Source organism: Centroberyx affinis, unplaced genomic scaffold (genome assembly GCF_046629955.1).
Source record: "Centroberyx affinis isolate AG114_WGS23_722 - 3 ecotype Tasmania unplaced genomic scaffold, CSIRO-AGI_Caff_v1 ptg004353l_1, whole genome shotgun sequence".
In the NCBI taxonomy this organism is placed as follows: domain Eukaryota; kingdom Metazoa; phylum Chordata; class Actinopteri; order Beryciformes; family Berycidae; genus Centroberyx; species Centroberyx affinis.
In genome coordinates, this window is record NW_027282051.1 from 59362 (window position 1) to 74505 (window position 15144).

General features: G+C 42.6%; 2 protein-coding genes across 8 annotated transcripts in view; both read right to left on the reverse strand.

Annotated features, from left to right (window-relative positions):
* Positions 1 to 815: 815 nt before the first annotated feature.
* LOC139664676 (nuclear receptor subfamily 0 group B member 1-like) lies at positions 816 to 2485 on the reverse strand. The gene is made up of 2 exons (XM_071543597.1): positions 1939 to 2485; positions 816 to 1057 (listed from the first exon to the last, which is right to left on the reverse strand). Exons 1-2 carry the CDS (start codon positions 2483 to 2485, stop codon positions 816 to 818), a joined length of 789 nt encoding a protein of 262 aa, XP_071399698.1.
* Positions 2486 to 11446: 8961 nt separating this feature from the next.
* LOC139664672 (peripheral plasma membrane protein CASK) overlaps positions 11447 to 15144 on the reverse strand; it is a 28003-nt gene continuing 24305 nt past the window's right edge. For 6 of the 7 annotated variants that reach the window (XM_071543592.1, XM_071543589.1, XM_071543593.1 and 3 more), the window contains 4 exons: positions 14950 to 15030; positions 14489 to 14691; positions 14203 to 14286; positions 11447 to 13511 (listed from right to left, as the gene is read on the reverse strand). In XM_071543592.1, coding sequence (XP_071399693.1) covers positions 13335 to 13511; positions 14203 to 14286; positions 14489 to 14691; positions 14950 to 15030 — 545 coding nt within the window. In that variant the 3' untranslated portion in view covers positions 11447 to 13334. Of the gene's footprint in view, positions 13512 to 14196; positions 14287 to 14488; positions 14692 to 14949; positions 15031 to 15144 lie in introns of all 7 variants that reach the window. The other variant, XM_071543586.1, reaches the window with a different exon arrangement.

Here is a 15144-nt window from a genome sequence, read left to right on the forward strand (position 1 = left end):
GAGTTATTTGCAAACATGATTTGGATAGATTGAGACAGACGGAGAAAACACAAATCTGTCGTGGATGGATGGGGAATGTATTTAGATGTATAAATACATTAAATGTACATTAAATGTATGTAAGTATGTATAAAAACATTTAAATGTATTTATTTACATTGACACTTTAGGCATTTAGGTGATATTCTCATCCAGAGTGACTTACAATGAGTGCAACAGTAGAATACACTTATATTCCTAGATTGTTATAACAAGCATCCAAGGTCCTGCAGTTTCTCATCTCCTGCTTCCTTTGTGAATGGGATCCTCACAGGGTCAATATGAGGCAGATGTCAAGCTGGGGCCTTCTTAATGCTACAGTCTTGATGTCAATGACGAGCCAAGGGACTGGAATGATGGAAAATAAGAGCTTGGAAAGAGATTTACTTTAGAGTTCCTCCACATTTTACCTGAGGAGGGCAATCTTGACCCACACTGCTGAGTGAATAATGACACAGAAAATAACAGCAGAGTTTTGAATTAGTTCATATCTCTCTCTCTCTCTCTCTCTCTCTCTCTCTCTCTCTCTCTCTCTCTCTCGTCTCGTTGATGCCCACTGCAGGAAAGAAGTCCTGGTGGCAACAGGACTATTTAGGAGGATATTTGATCCAATGATGTCCATATATGCAGAGGGTGATCTGCACAATGTAGAGCAAAGTGTAACTTGTGTACTAGATAGAAACAGATAGAGAAATTAAATTAAAACTGGTGTGGGCATCTTTCAGTCCCATAAAATAGATCCCATCCTCTTCCTTAATGTTTTTTTTTTTTTGAGTCTATCTCTCATAAAACATCGCCAGCACCAGTTCATCTACGCTGGACGTCCCAGTTACGGGTCTGAAGAAGAGTCGCGCCACTGCGTCCGCGTTCATGGAGCGCAGGGTGTTCAGGACGACGCGCAGCCTGCCGAACCGGGTCGCGTCCCCGCGGTGAACCGTCTTCACGTGCTCATAAAGCGCGCGCTGCGCCTCTCTGTGCAGGGCCTCGATGTAGTCCCGACACTCCAACTCTGTGATATCTACAGCAGAGACAAATCACACAGGAATATTCCTTACCACCTTACAGAATTGTGACCTTAAAATGTATTTTTTTTGCGTTTTTTTTATAGACTAATTAATGACTAACCTTTTTTTCGTATATGGTGATACCATAGGAGATAAAAGAATATCATCAAGTAGCCTACCATAAGGACACTTTAAACTCACTACTGAGTAGCAAAAACACACTATAAGTCACTATAGGAATATTATAGGAATATTATAGTGATACCATAGGAGATTAAAAATAGGGCCTACCGTAAAGTAGTCTATACTAAGGTCACTAAACTCATTGACTATACCGACACACTTAAAGTCACTATAGGAATATTATAAGAATATTACGGTGATACCATGAAAGGTTAAATGCCATAAAGTCACTATCAAGTCCTACAGACACACCTAGGCTATAAGTCACTATATGAATATCAATATTATAGTGATGCTGTAGGAGATTAACACGAAATACAATAAGGTCACCATAAACACAATTGGTAGGCCTACTGCCTATCCTAGTAATGCCATAGGTCAGTATCGTAAGGTCACTATAAACTCACTATAGTACAGTAGTATTTAGGCCTACCACAGAAACGCTCTCTAGGAATGTTATAGTGACACCATACGAGGTTAGAAATGCCATAAAGTATCAGGTAAAATACCATCCTATCTCAGTAGCCTATAAAGGTTAATGAGTACCCTACCAGATACACTAAGTTCCTATATAGGAAAAAAATTGCCTATTATAGGCAATAGTTTTCGTTATAGGGATGCAGTTATAGGCTTATAGCCAACTTTGATGAAAGTGTTATGAGGCGTAGGCTGAGATGCTATATGATCTTTAATCACCAGAGTATTGATGTACCTGGGTTGAACAGAACAGTCCCTTTCAGATATGCGTACTCTTTGACGCTGATCCCAAGCCCCCTGCACTTGATCAGAAACATTTGTATCCCCTGAACGTCCGTGACCGGCACCCCTGGGTCCTGCACCTCGTTCGGCGCGTGCTGCTGTCGCTCCTTGCTGCGGGTTAAAATCCTGTGCAGCAGGCTGGGCTGGTGCGTCTCCACGGTGTCGAAGTCCACGGAGTCCTGCACCATGCCCAAAACCAGCAGCGGCGCCCAGCTGTTGCGCACGAGCCGCCGCTGGTCCTCCGCCGGCAAACCGCGGAAACAAGGGACGTTTTTCACAAAGCGGAAAGTTTTCAGAAGCACCTCGGACGCCGCTTTGAAGACCGCGTGCGGAGCGCGGATCGCCACCAGTTTCCTCTTGGACGCGCAGGAGCAAGCCTGGTGCGCGGAGACCGTGTCCAGGCGTCCCGGTGGACACTGGGTGCCTCTGTTCAGGATGCTGTACAGGATGCTGCCTTGTCCCGCCTCCTCACCGCCTTTACAGCTGGAGCAGCACGCCATGTCGCCTCTCGCCTCTCGCAGCGCGCGGCCAGACTGATCAGGGCGATGTTTCTGTCGCGGACGTGATGTTTTATATACAGGCTTTGGGTACCAGCCCTCCCCAAATACACCAGTGTCAAGTCAGACAGAATTACAAAATGACACGTCCGGTCAAAGTTTCAAAGTAAAACCATAATCCCTAACATAACGCAAGTGGTATAGTGGTAAATTAAAATGTGGATAGTCCATGAGCTCCGGTCAGTGATCATCATTAGGAAAATGACCGCCAATATAAACAACAGTCACTCATATTTTAGAAAGGCATTTATTTATACAGTTTTTTTCCCCTTAAAATTCCCTATCCTCATATAACTCATCAGTTTGAGTGCTTCTCACTATGATATATAATATGAATTTATGTGATAAATGTCAGGCTAAAAAGGTAAATACACTTTATTCTGCAAATAGAAAAGAGGGTCAACTGAATTTAGTCGGGCTTACCTTCCACTACATCCCGGGATATAGTCTTTCTTTCGTCTGTTTTACAGCTAAAGACTCACGCCACATGTTGGAAGTGGCACATTTTACGCTTTTATTTTGAAGGTTAATCGCCTGACGTCCGGTCTCATTCCGGCTGTCTCTGTCTGGCTTGATGCAACTCCCAAATACAGTGTTGGTACAGTAAGGCGTTATTGTTATTTTCCTCAATAACAAGCGATGTAACTGATTACTAATTTAACAATAATGTTACAGATTCCAATAAAAAAGTCATTGCTTTTTTATCATTATTTTATCATCTATGTCAAGTATTATTATTATTATAGGCCTACTTAACAGAGACTGTGAATCAGTGCTGTATTACTGTATATGCCACTGACAGGTTGTAGCTTTGTTCAAACAATAATATCAAAACTACTTCCCCATGGCAGAGAACTCATACAATTCTTAACAATGAAATTATCTGAAAGGAAATCCTTAAGAAGTAGGATGGTGAGATCAGCTCAGGTATTCTGCACAGTCTGTTCTCAGCACAAGGCCGTTAAGCATTACGGACAGGTTGAGCAAATGCATTTTTATTCCTGAACGTATGTGTTTCTCATTTGTGTATATTACTGTCTTTTCAGTGGCTCCCATGGCCAAGCAATGACCCTGAAGATGGAGAATATTGTCTATGTATTTTTCATAGGAATATTGTTTGTGCTTGTTTGCAGTCGTTGCTATTGCAGCACTCCTGGGAGCCAGCACACAACCAGCAGCATAACCCAACATTATTTCAATTTTACATATAAAGCAGCAGATTGGAGTTTTAGTTAGAGACACCTCTCAGAGGCAGAGCTGCTCTGGAGGCAGAACAATCTCATTGGTTGAGTTAAACCTCAGTGGGCGGAGCCAAAGAACCACAGTTTGTCTGGTTAAGTACCTTGGACTGAAGCCCAGTGAAAAAGGCAAAAGGTAAGAGGTGGAAGCTAATATTATGAAGCCTAATGCTCTTACTACTAACTGAAAAAGTGCAATGTTGATTCCAGCGACTCCCACATTTAGAATCAGCATCGGAATCAACTCCAGAAATTTCTGCTCTCCCTCTGAGAAATGTTTGTAAAACTAAAATTCAGTGAATCATGAAACTATTTTTTTCATGTACATAGATTTACTCTACCACTTGAAATACAATTTGCTTGCCAAATATGTTAAATGATGCTTAAATTACAGTCAAATTTTGAATGCTTCTCTCCAACTCTGCTTGTTCTGTTCAGCAGGCAGTGTGACAGTCAGAAATATAGAATAGGATTATTAAAATTGAACTCGGTGACTGGGGGCATGTAACAGTTTGATTCATTAGAGATGCAAAAAAAAAAAAAATTTGAAATAAGGCGACCCTCCGCTCAGTCTCATGGACCTAATTTGAGATGTGTTGAGTCATGGGGAATACAGTATGTAAAGTCCTGTTTGTTTATCCAAAGCAAAGTCCTGCGGGTGTGTTTCAGAGCGACAGGCTAGACCCCCTCTTCATTTGAGATCCATTTTATTCATTCAACACAACAGCCTCATAATGCTGAGTATCGAGAGAGTTTTTTTACTGGTTGACTTCAGGCTTAACCCATGTCTGTTGGTTTTCTGTGGGTGTTGGATCAAGATTGGGTCGATTCGAGTGCAAAAATGCAGTTGGAGAAACCATCCCATACCATACCAGATCAGGACCAGAGTAATCTGACTACAGAAATGATACCTGATGTGATGCAGCTTCTTTAAAAACACATACATTTCAAGAACTAGTTTGAAGCATGTTTGAAGGCAATTTTGAAGAGTGTGACATTATAGACCTCAGCATAATTTTGCATATAATAATAATGTCTGTTGATGATGATGATGATAAACAGTAGTCAAATTCCAGTCTGCAACTTAAATACACTGTCCACTTAACTCCATATTCTATGGGCTTTGGTCAAAAAATAAGACAAAAGTAAGGGAAAGCTTTACAGCATTTGAACAATCCAGTGGATTAAGTTGCTCTAAACATTTAGCAGTAATCGTATATAACATATATACAGTTGTAGGTAGATGTAGGTTTTAAAGCAGCAGAGAGTGACATAGGAGCATAGAAAGAAAGCTGCCCTCAGTGTGTAATTACCTGACAAGGCCAGACGTTTCTCCTTGTGAAGGAATTGGTTTCTATAGTAACAAAGTGTACTAGAAAACATATGTCTGAATTCAAACCAGGGAGAACTAATCATCATGATTATACCAAGATCATTCTGGGACATGAGTGGGATGAATATTATGCAGAATTCTGAAGGATTTTGAGAGGGAAAAAAGAAGAACTTTTTTGTTCAAAATTTTGCAAAAGACACTTTATTTCTCAGGGTTGTCGTCAGAAGTGTTTCATTTATCATTCATCTGGGGCTTTTATATCTTTTCATATCGCAGCTAAACAGGCCTCAATGTCAAGAAAGCCTTGAGTCAACACATAGAAACCTTTCTCATTCTGTTTCCGTTTTATCTTTATTTCCAGTTTAAGAGAAATAAACTGTCTCAAATGGGAGTCCACTTTTCAGCGCAACCTGCGTGCCGCTCTGACTTGAAGAGGGCTTTCAGACGTGCTGGCAAGGCCACGACCTTGAAGTTCAAACATCAAGGACAAGTAACTTTTGTGAAAACGTTTGCTTGGGGACCAACATGCTGTGAACTGAGTGGATCCCTCTTTGAAGGACACTCAGTTCCTTTCTATGATCCTGTGGCCTCCAAATATCTGTGATGATGTGGGTCCGAAGTGGTTCCTTTGAGTTTAGGGAAGTGAAGCCCTTGATACAAACACTATTTACAGCTCCGATTTACTTCAAAAAAAAATCCTGATAAGCTGCCACACGCTCTCAGTCTCTGTATCAGTACTGTAGCTCAGGCAATAAATATCAGAGTGAAGAAAAATGTCTCCAATATCCAATATATCAAACAACAGCCAGCGCCGGGGTGACAGTGGTTCATCAGTGGCTGCTGACTTCTCCCCATATCACAGCTTTTCCTGCTTTCTCAGCTCCCAGCAAGCAATTTATAGCAGTAGAAACCAACCGGTGACCATTTCCCCCCCGCTGGAGAGCCAGAGTACACAGTGGAAAACAACTGGCCCCGCGATGAGCCAGCAAACGCCTCGCTCCATTTGGCACTGAGTTATTCCATCAGGCCTGTCTTGTCTGTCTCCTGAGGTAAAACATCAGTCAGCCATCAGCTCAGGAGACGGATGGGAGCGGCCTCGGAGGCAGGGACGGCCGCCCGTCACTGCCGTCAGGTGGAAACCTTTTATCTCCAAAAAGTGTCAACTTTTCAGGAATTAAGAAAAAAAAAGCCATCCGGTTTGCCATGTAATTCTTCCAATTTACGAAAATCAGCAAAACTGGAGTTCCGAGGTTTTCGCCTGACAACGGCAAAATGCAGACATATTTTATTGCCGCATTTGTGTCCTATGAACTGGAAATTAGGAGACTGGGAAGGTGGAGATTTTAATTAGATTTTAAAGAGTAGTGTGATTTATGTTTCTGTCTTTTACAAAGCCAGTGTGAGCAGACAGTGTTCATGTTTTCTTCAGATGACGAAGGATAGGTTTCAGTTTTGCATAGACAATTATCATGAGATTTAGTAGCTCAGTTCAGACTCGTCACCAGGGCTCAGTCTTAAGGGGGCATATGAACTGCATGAGGGGGCACAATTATGATTAAATATTTTTGATAATCCAATATGCTATTGTATTCGTGCAGCACTGACGCATACTAACTATACTGAGGTCGCGTACTAACCAATTGGACTCAGATAGATTTAATATGTCCCGATGTATTAGGCCTAAAATTATTTTTTATTATGCAGTAAGTTACGATCATAAGAGAGCGGCAACAAAACTGGCGCATTCACAATGCAGACATTCACTGATTAGACAATTGGCATCAATCAGGTGCACTTGCAAGGTTTTGTAAACAACTGGCTTTAGAAAATGAATAGATGCCAGGGATACAATGACTAAATGGGGGAGGTTGGCACCGCAATCAGTGCACTTGCAAATAAGATACAGTATGACCGATGCGATCATGACGTTAAACCATCAACAGCAAATACGACCAGCCTAAAGATACCACATCAGTCCTCATAATTTAAAGCAGTCAATTACACAGAGGTAATGTTATGCACAAAGCACTAGACAACACATTAAATATAACACCAGAAGTGCAAAGCAGCCCACATCTCTCGAATTGAAAAAGCACCACGGCGGATGCTGACGCGTTATAGGCTAATATCATGTCGCCATAATTTAAAGCAGTCAACATAGGAATATGCAAAGCACCAAACAACATTTAACTAGAACATCAGAAGTGCAAAGCAGCCGACCGCTCTTTAAAAAAAAAGAAGAAAAGAACGTTTTTAAGTGTTGAAAAGGAGTTTTCACACGTTGCGGTAGAGGCCCCCAAAGTTAGGGCAAGGGTCTAAGCTGTGATGACAGTCGGCATGGCCTGGAGCGCTCAGTGGAATGTACTGAGAATGTTGGCTATTGTCATCTTTGGGGGGAATCGAGGTCTTCGTCATCTTCTTCACCAGGAACTCGCGAGCCACAGCAGATTCCGATTCACATAACAGAACCCCGTCAAACAAAAACACACCATCGTTTCTCTATTTTAATGTCTTCATTTATAAGGAATATAAAGTTAGTACGTATTTTTAAATTTTTAACAGAAAAATAGTATAATTAATAACAAAAAAATTATAATTTTCAAACTATATCTGGGTGCCAGTGGGGGGGCACTAGCACTTTTGGGGGCGGGCCCGGCCCCCTAAGGCCCGCCCCCTAAGGCCCATAGCGACGGGTCTGGCTCAGTCAGATAAGTTGTTGGATTTCATGCGTGAATATGCAGGTTCAAACCTCAGGTCTTCTTGTGTTCTCTCAAGATACCCATCATCGGTAGTTAGAACACTTAGATAAGATGATGCACAGATGGAGAAGTCCTTGGCTATAGCTCAGTGAGATAAGTAGGAGGTTGTTGGTTTGACTCCCAGCCCTCTCACTCTTAAGTGTTGTCAGTAGTGTGAACGTGATGTAGAAATAAGATGATGAACGGGAGTACTTCTAAACTCAGAAGTAGCTCAGCAGGATAAGCTTTCTTTTTTATCCATCACTACCTGACAGTCTGAGTGTCTGGTGGAGGAGAGATTTTCTTGTTAAAACCAGTCTGCAGTGCATTAAACCTGACTGGTAAACACACTGGCTTACAGACCAATATACTATATACTGGCTCCTATAGGCTGCTCCAAAAAAATACACAGCATGTTCATACTGATGCTGTAGGCAGATCCAAATACTACAAGACAACAGTCAGAAACTGATGCATACTGACTGGCTCCTACAGGCAGTTACATGGACAAGTACAGTATTAGACACAAATGCTATATGTGATTGACATGATATGCGGAAAGACGAATGACAAAACTGACTGACTCAGGCTCGAACCCACAACCTCAAAACTGCAGTGCGGCACACATTGCTGCAGGGTGGTTCTTTTCACAGCTTTTCAATCTTTCTTTGGGATGTTGGCTTTAAAATTGACCAGCTTTCTTGTGCTTGAACCAACAACCTCAAAAACTTCAGGTAGCCATCCATCCCTATAAGCCACTCTGGGTCACTCTCCCTTGGAGCCTGTTTTCTCAGAGCTTTTCAGTCTTTAGTTGGGATGTTGGTTATCAAAATTCACAAAGTTATTAAGGCTTGAACCCACAAACTGAAAACCTTCACATAGCCTTCAAACTTTACTTGGGCTGTTGGTTTTCAAAATTTCATAAGCAGAAACTTGGCCTAGACCTTGAACCCAGAACATCAGACTGTACAGACAGCTGTCTGTCACGTTGAGCCACTGGGTCACATTGATTCTAAGCTTGTTTCTGAGAGCTTTTCAGTCTTTCCTCTAGATACTGGTTATCAAAGGCAGCACCTCAGTAAGTTCCCGTATCTACTTATCTTACTTGTGTATCTCTCAGCAGGCTCGGCTTCTGAACTTGTTCTCTGAAAGTCTCTGGATTGCGAAGCCCACTGCATTAAGAAAAAATATTTCTAATGCGTGGCCACAGTTGAGTAAAGCATGTGCACGAGTTACGAATGCGTGGGCACGATGTAGGATGATCCTGTGCTTGTTTTTTCTCATGCAGAGACGAAGACCAGCCCTCTTGTCCAGATATTCAGCTAGAGAAGGACAGACAAACTTGAAAACCTCACTGAAGACTACTGGCCAGACCTCCTTCAGCGGCCTTCCTCTTAACTCCCCTCTTTTTCTACTCTTTGAGGACTTGGGACCGTAATAAATAAGGCATTCAGACTGCTTTAAAACGGCAAAACAGAAGTGGAACAAATCAGCTCCTCTCTGTGCTGTTCTGTGAAATTTGCAGTATGAAGAAAACCTCTCAAAAATCACATTGGGAGGCAGAGAATACACACAATATGCACAATGATAGAAAAATGATAGAAGCAACATTTCACTTTGGTACAATTTGTTGAATTTTCAGTCCACTTACTTACTTACATACCAGTGAAATTTCAGCACCCCAAAACAGCATATATCATCTTTGATTTCTCTCCTGGGGCCTCTTTCACACTATCTCTCATTATCAGCATACTTATATAGCAAATAACATATAGTTTTGGTTATTATGATGCCCTGTTTAAATGTGAGACTGTTGAATCTCCCCGTAACACCACTGCACATACCATGTGTTGTTTCAGACCTTCGCTTATTATATGCAAGCAATACAGGCAGCTGCTAAGCTTGCCCTTGATGGCTGGACCTCAGTCTGCCGCTTTGATATTCATTATGCTGAACTTGGAGTGAACTCAAGCGCACTGTTCATTATTGTGTTGTGCTTTCAGGGCAAGCAGAATATGTATTTGAAAGGCAGACTTGGAAACTCAAGATTATTTTTGTTTTTCTTCTCTAGCCCTTTGTCCTTCTCCAATTTGACGTTCCTCTCAAACACAAAGAATTGAGCGATAGAAAATGAGTTTGACCGCTAAAACATTACTTTCAAATGCGGGGTGAAATAGTCTGTTTAGCCTTTGAAGTTACATTGACGTAGCTCTCTTCTGCTACAAAGGAATACGCAATAAAAAAATCTTTTCATTGAAAAGAAAGAGATTTTTGTTTTACTTTGACACTTCTAAGTAGTATATTTTCCATGTTGCCACAGATTTTGAGCTGCAATATTTCAGGCATTTTCAGACCTTAATATCACATATGATATGTGATAAAACAGTGAGTGTGTAACTGTATAAAATGTGTAGTCATATATGTATCAGGACTGAACCATATTTTTCCAAACTTTTCCATACTTTCGTGCAATTTCCACACTTCACGAGACCTGGGAATGATCATTTTCCATATTTTTTAAGACTTTCAGATCAGCGCAAGTAACCTGTAAATTGCATTATTATCTTTGCTCAATCTGTAGATGCTTTTTGGTTTGACAGTATTAATTGAAGTAGATGAATATCTAGCTTTGAAATCTGTCAGCCAATCAACTGAAAGATAAAAAAGATTAGCTCAGATGATTAGACTGGATGATACTAATAGCGGATGTTAAAACGACAAGCGGGACTCCGGTTTCCCATCCATCATACAGAAATATCCGGGGCACGAAGCAGCAGCGGATGACGTTACACCACCTTTAATTCAATTGAGCATGTATGAACGCACACCTCTCCATCCCGAGGGCACCGTGCAAGTGTACAGGCCTTGGGTCTATCCAGCAAAGCCCCATACAGATTCCACTGAGTGTTTCCAATCCCTTTTTAATGACCTACCACTTGGGTCTCCTTGAAAACTGTGCTTGAAATCTATATACATGTAAAAGAAAGAAGTCTGGTTATTAGGAGTGGCTGTGCTGCATGTCAGGGCCTGGCAGCGGTTTGTTTCAACTCGGCTTTATTCTCGCATGAGTTTATCACTGACACGGTTTACAAAGAGGCTGGTGAAGAACGTGGAACTATAACCGCGATAAACAATGCAATGTTGTAATATTTATGAGAGGAACGTGATTGTGTATAGAGCTTCATTGGGCTTTTCTTGTGTGTCCATGAGCATGGCATTGAATACAGAGTAGATTTACATAGTAATGTCTGTGGGAGCATCCCTCGTTAAAGAGGGATCATTAAGAAATCCAATAGGAAAATGTTCATAGGTTTCAAGATGGGCTGCAGAATGAAATCCAATCAGAATGTGTTTTGTTTTGGAAACAATCTTTTAAATAGCAGTTTTACAGTGTTTTAGATTGAATGAAAACCCTGTAGGACTTCTATAACAGTATGCAAAATTTTGGGTGCTGCTTGAATTTTTGCTCCTAAAATGACAATTATTTGCATAATTATGTGCATGAATGCTTACACAAACACCCCCCCCCCACACACACACACACACACACACACAAATGTCGCAAATCAGGAGGAAGACAGAGTCCGAAGGCAGTTTACTTTCAACACTTAAAAGGAAATATATTTTTTAAAAATGAAAAAACAAAAAAGAACAACATTTCATACAGAAGAGCTGCTTTTGTCATTTGCAGAGGTAATTTACACAGGACTTGAAATGAAAACACTTTACTTGAAGCGGCAGGACACGGCACCCACATCGTACAGTAGTAAAAACAAAACAAACACAAAAAAAACAAAAGAAAAAAGAAAAACCTTGGTCACAATTTTTCCAAACACCCTTCAACAGATGTGCCCTGTTCATGAGTTACTGCATGTGGGGCAGCGTTGTGCCACTTCTCGTAAAGCGTGAAGAGTTTATGTCACATACTGAGCTTCTTTTAAGGGTTAATATACACTGGCTCTTCGTAATTCACTCGTATGACGTACGCACCATTGGAACATTTACACACAAAATCTGCAGTAATTTTCTCTCCCTCAAAACAATAATACTCTTCATTTTTTTTATTTATTTATATTTTCAAAGACAACAGTTAACAGTTCTGAAATGGTGGCTCTAGGATTGGATTTTTCGTACTCCATGAGGCCGTCCCCTTCCACACAACCATTCAAATGACTTTTTTCTCTTTTTTTTTTTTTTTTTTTTTTTTAACAAACACGGCTCACTATTCAAGTTTGGAGAGAGGGGGGGAGAGAGGGGCTTCCAGAAGAAAGTCTGCCTGAGAGAAGCCAGGGGTGTGCATAGGTGTTACTGTCTTCTTCCCCCGAGGCTCAGGTGAGGCAGTCCGTTTTTCTCCTTTTCAGTTTCTCTAGAGCTTTTTTTTTTTTTTCCTCCCGGGTTCGAGAGCCGTGTTTAGCGGTGGCTGCCGGTGCTTCGTCGTCGCTGATCGTGCACCGAGAACGAAATTCCAGGTCCACTGATCGTTGATTAGCATACACATCTCATATACGGAGGAGAGGATTAAAGACAGCAAGAGAAGGAGAAGACAGAGAGAGAGAGAGAGAGAGAGAGAGAGAGAGAGAGAGAGAGAGAGAGAGGGAATGAAAATAGTGAGATGACAAGATGCGGTACGTCTTCTCAATTGTCCATTTTGTGCAAACTGAGATGTAAACAAAGACCAGGAGAGGATGGAAAGGGGAAGGGGAAGGGGAAGGGGGGGTGTAACAGGCTACAGCAACACAGGGAAAGGTAGGGGGAGGGGGGGAGTAGTGTGCTCCTTCAACGAGTTGATTGACAGGTGCAAGGGCCAATGAAATAAATAAGGGGAGGGAGGGGGGAAAGAGAAAGCCACTGCCAAGTTTCCTGTGCTTTTTTCGCTTCACTCAAAATCGCGGGTGGAGTTTAGGGGGAGGGGGAGGGGGGGGCAGGGGTACTTGTTGCCACTGTGGCAGCTTCCAATGTGCTTGAAAGTTTGGCCCGTTCGTCACGGGGGCCGACGGGACGAGAGGATCGGGGAGAGGGGGGGACACAGTACCACAAGTAATGCCTTAATAAGGTCAACACACACAGGCACCCACATAAGACTGCTGTATGTTCATGCTCGCTATTGCCTTTCCAATATTACCACCCATCCATCAATTACAAAAAAAAAGGAAGTACAAAATATCTACCACACTGCCCCTCCACTCCCCACCCTTCAACTATATAAGGACAGGACCATATTCATTTAGTTTTCTATCATTTATATATATATATGTATATATATACACACAACGATATGCCTTTGAGGCTGTTGAGAAGAGGGGGCAAGGGGAGGGCGAAGTCTCTGTAATGAGGCCTCACAGTCATTTATTTCTTCATCACCCTCTTTTTTTTCCACAACAGTTTATCTACAGAAATCCGCGATTCCGAGAAGAGAGACGCGGTTCGAGGGGCGGCGGCCAGGTGCGTGGGGGCTTGACTCGGAGTTCAGCGAGTCGCGTGCGCTAGTAGACCCAGGAGACGGGGACCCACTGCGCGGTGGTGCACACCAGGTCCACGGCCTCCTCCAGCAGGCGGATGGTGTCGTCGATCTCGTTGTTGATGATGGTCTGGTCGAAGTAGTGCGCGTAGGTCCGCTGCAGCGTCTCCGACTCCTTCTGGAGCCTCTGGAGGGAGTCGTCCTGCAGGGTGTTTGGGAGAAAAAAAGAGGGGGGGGGGGGTTTTAACGACTCGCTTTTAGCATGGCTAGACCCTGTGCTCATTAAGTGCGGCGTGCCTCAAGGCTCCATGCTGGGTCCAGCTTTGTTCTCCATTTACATGCTTTCATTCGCAAAGATTTAGAAGTTTGGGGAAGGAGAGGAGAAGGGAAATAAAGAGGTAGGATTGGGCCAGAGGAGACATCGGTGAATGAAGATGCACCACAAATGAGAATGCACCACTGAGAAAGCACAAAATTAAGAGGATTATTAGGGGATTAGAGGAATTAGAGGAAATTAAGAGGAATAAGGATGGACAGAGTGAGGCATCAACTATTGGAGCCACACAAGCACAGAGGCCACACATGCATGTCTACAATAGGAAAACACAAGCTGAACTAACACCACTTTTTTTCAGTACTTACAGGCAGTTTCCTGCACCACTTTGGGACCTTGAGTGCAAATGAAAAAAGGCATGCCAAAGAAAATACAAACATGCTTAAAGCACACAAGGCACATGCAGTGTGAGATACATTCAGCAAAGGCAAAGCAAAAGAAGTACAGAAACAGAAGTAAACTGAGTGTGGGTTAGTGAGTGAGTGTGAATGAAAAAAATGGTGAACTACTAACTGGTTACGGAGAGAAAGAGAGAAAGTATGCATGTACGCACCTCTACCTCGTTCATCCCTGGTGTTATGGTGGGTGCTGCGATGAAGACGACATAGGGGGCAAACTCAGCTGTTCTGAGGATCTTTAGTGCCTGATGAGAAAGACAAACAAGATTGTTTTTAGTATTGTATTATTATCTGTATTCTGTGTTTCCACCCAGCTGCCCTGCAATTTTGTAAGCAAACTTTTGAAATAATAGCAATTTGAGCAATTTGAAAAAATAAAATGCGAATTGGACACCAGTTGGGGTGAAGCCCAAAAATTTGCTTGCTTAACACCATATCCCTCTTTACCTGTGGCTCCACGTCCAGGATGGAGATCATGCCCTGGGCGTGGATCTGCCTGATAGTCTCCAGCCTGGTCCCATACATGGCGTCCTCATGGCTGCCGTACTCCAGGTAGTCGTTGTTGCTGATGTCCTGCATCATCTGGTCGTGTGACACAAAGTAGTAGTTCTTCCCGTTCTCCTCGTCCTTTTTAGGAGGCCGAGTCGTGTCTGGACAGACGGGGGGGTGGGGGGGTGGATGGAGGAACAGAGAGGGAGAAGAGATGAAAGGACCGGAAAAAAGATATTAGATAAAAGACAGTGGAAGGAAGAGACTGCTACTGATGTCTCTGAGTGTTAGTGTGCGTTTGCCCGCCTGCCTTTGTGTTACAAAGGACGAGCCCTTGAATCAAACCGACTTGTGTAGTTGTGTGTGTGTGTGTGTGTGTGTGTGTGTGTGTGTGTGTGTGTGAGCGTGTGTGAACTTACGAGGGATGGGGTAGGCGAAGCGGTCTGGGTGCTTGGTAATGAGCGTGTTCTTGATGTGCCTCCTGCCAACTCCATGTGCACCTGGAATGAAGGTGACACAGCGGAGATAATTTAGTAAAAACAACAGGTTGGACAATCCAATAATACATGTTGATAGAGATGCCTACCATCTTACTGTTATGCATGTTAGAATTA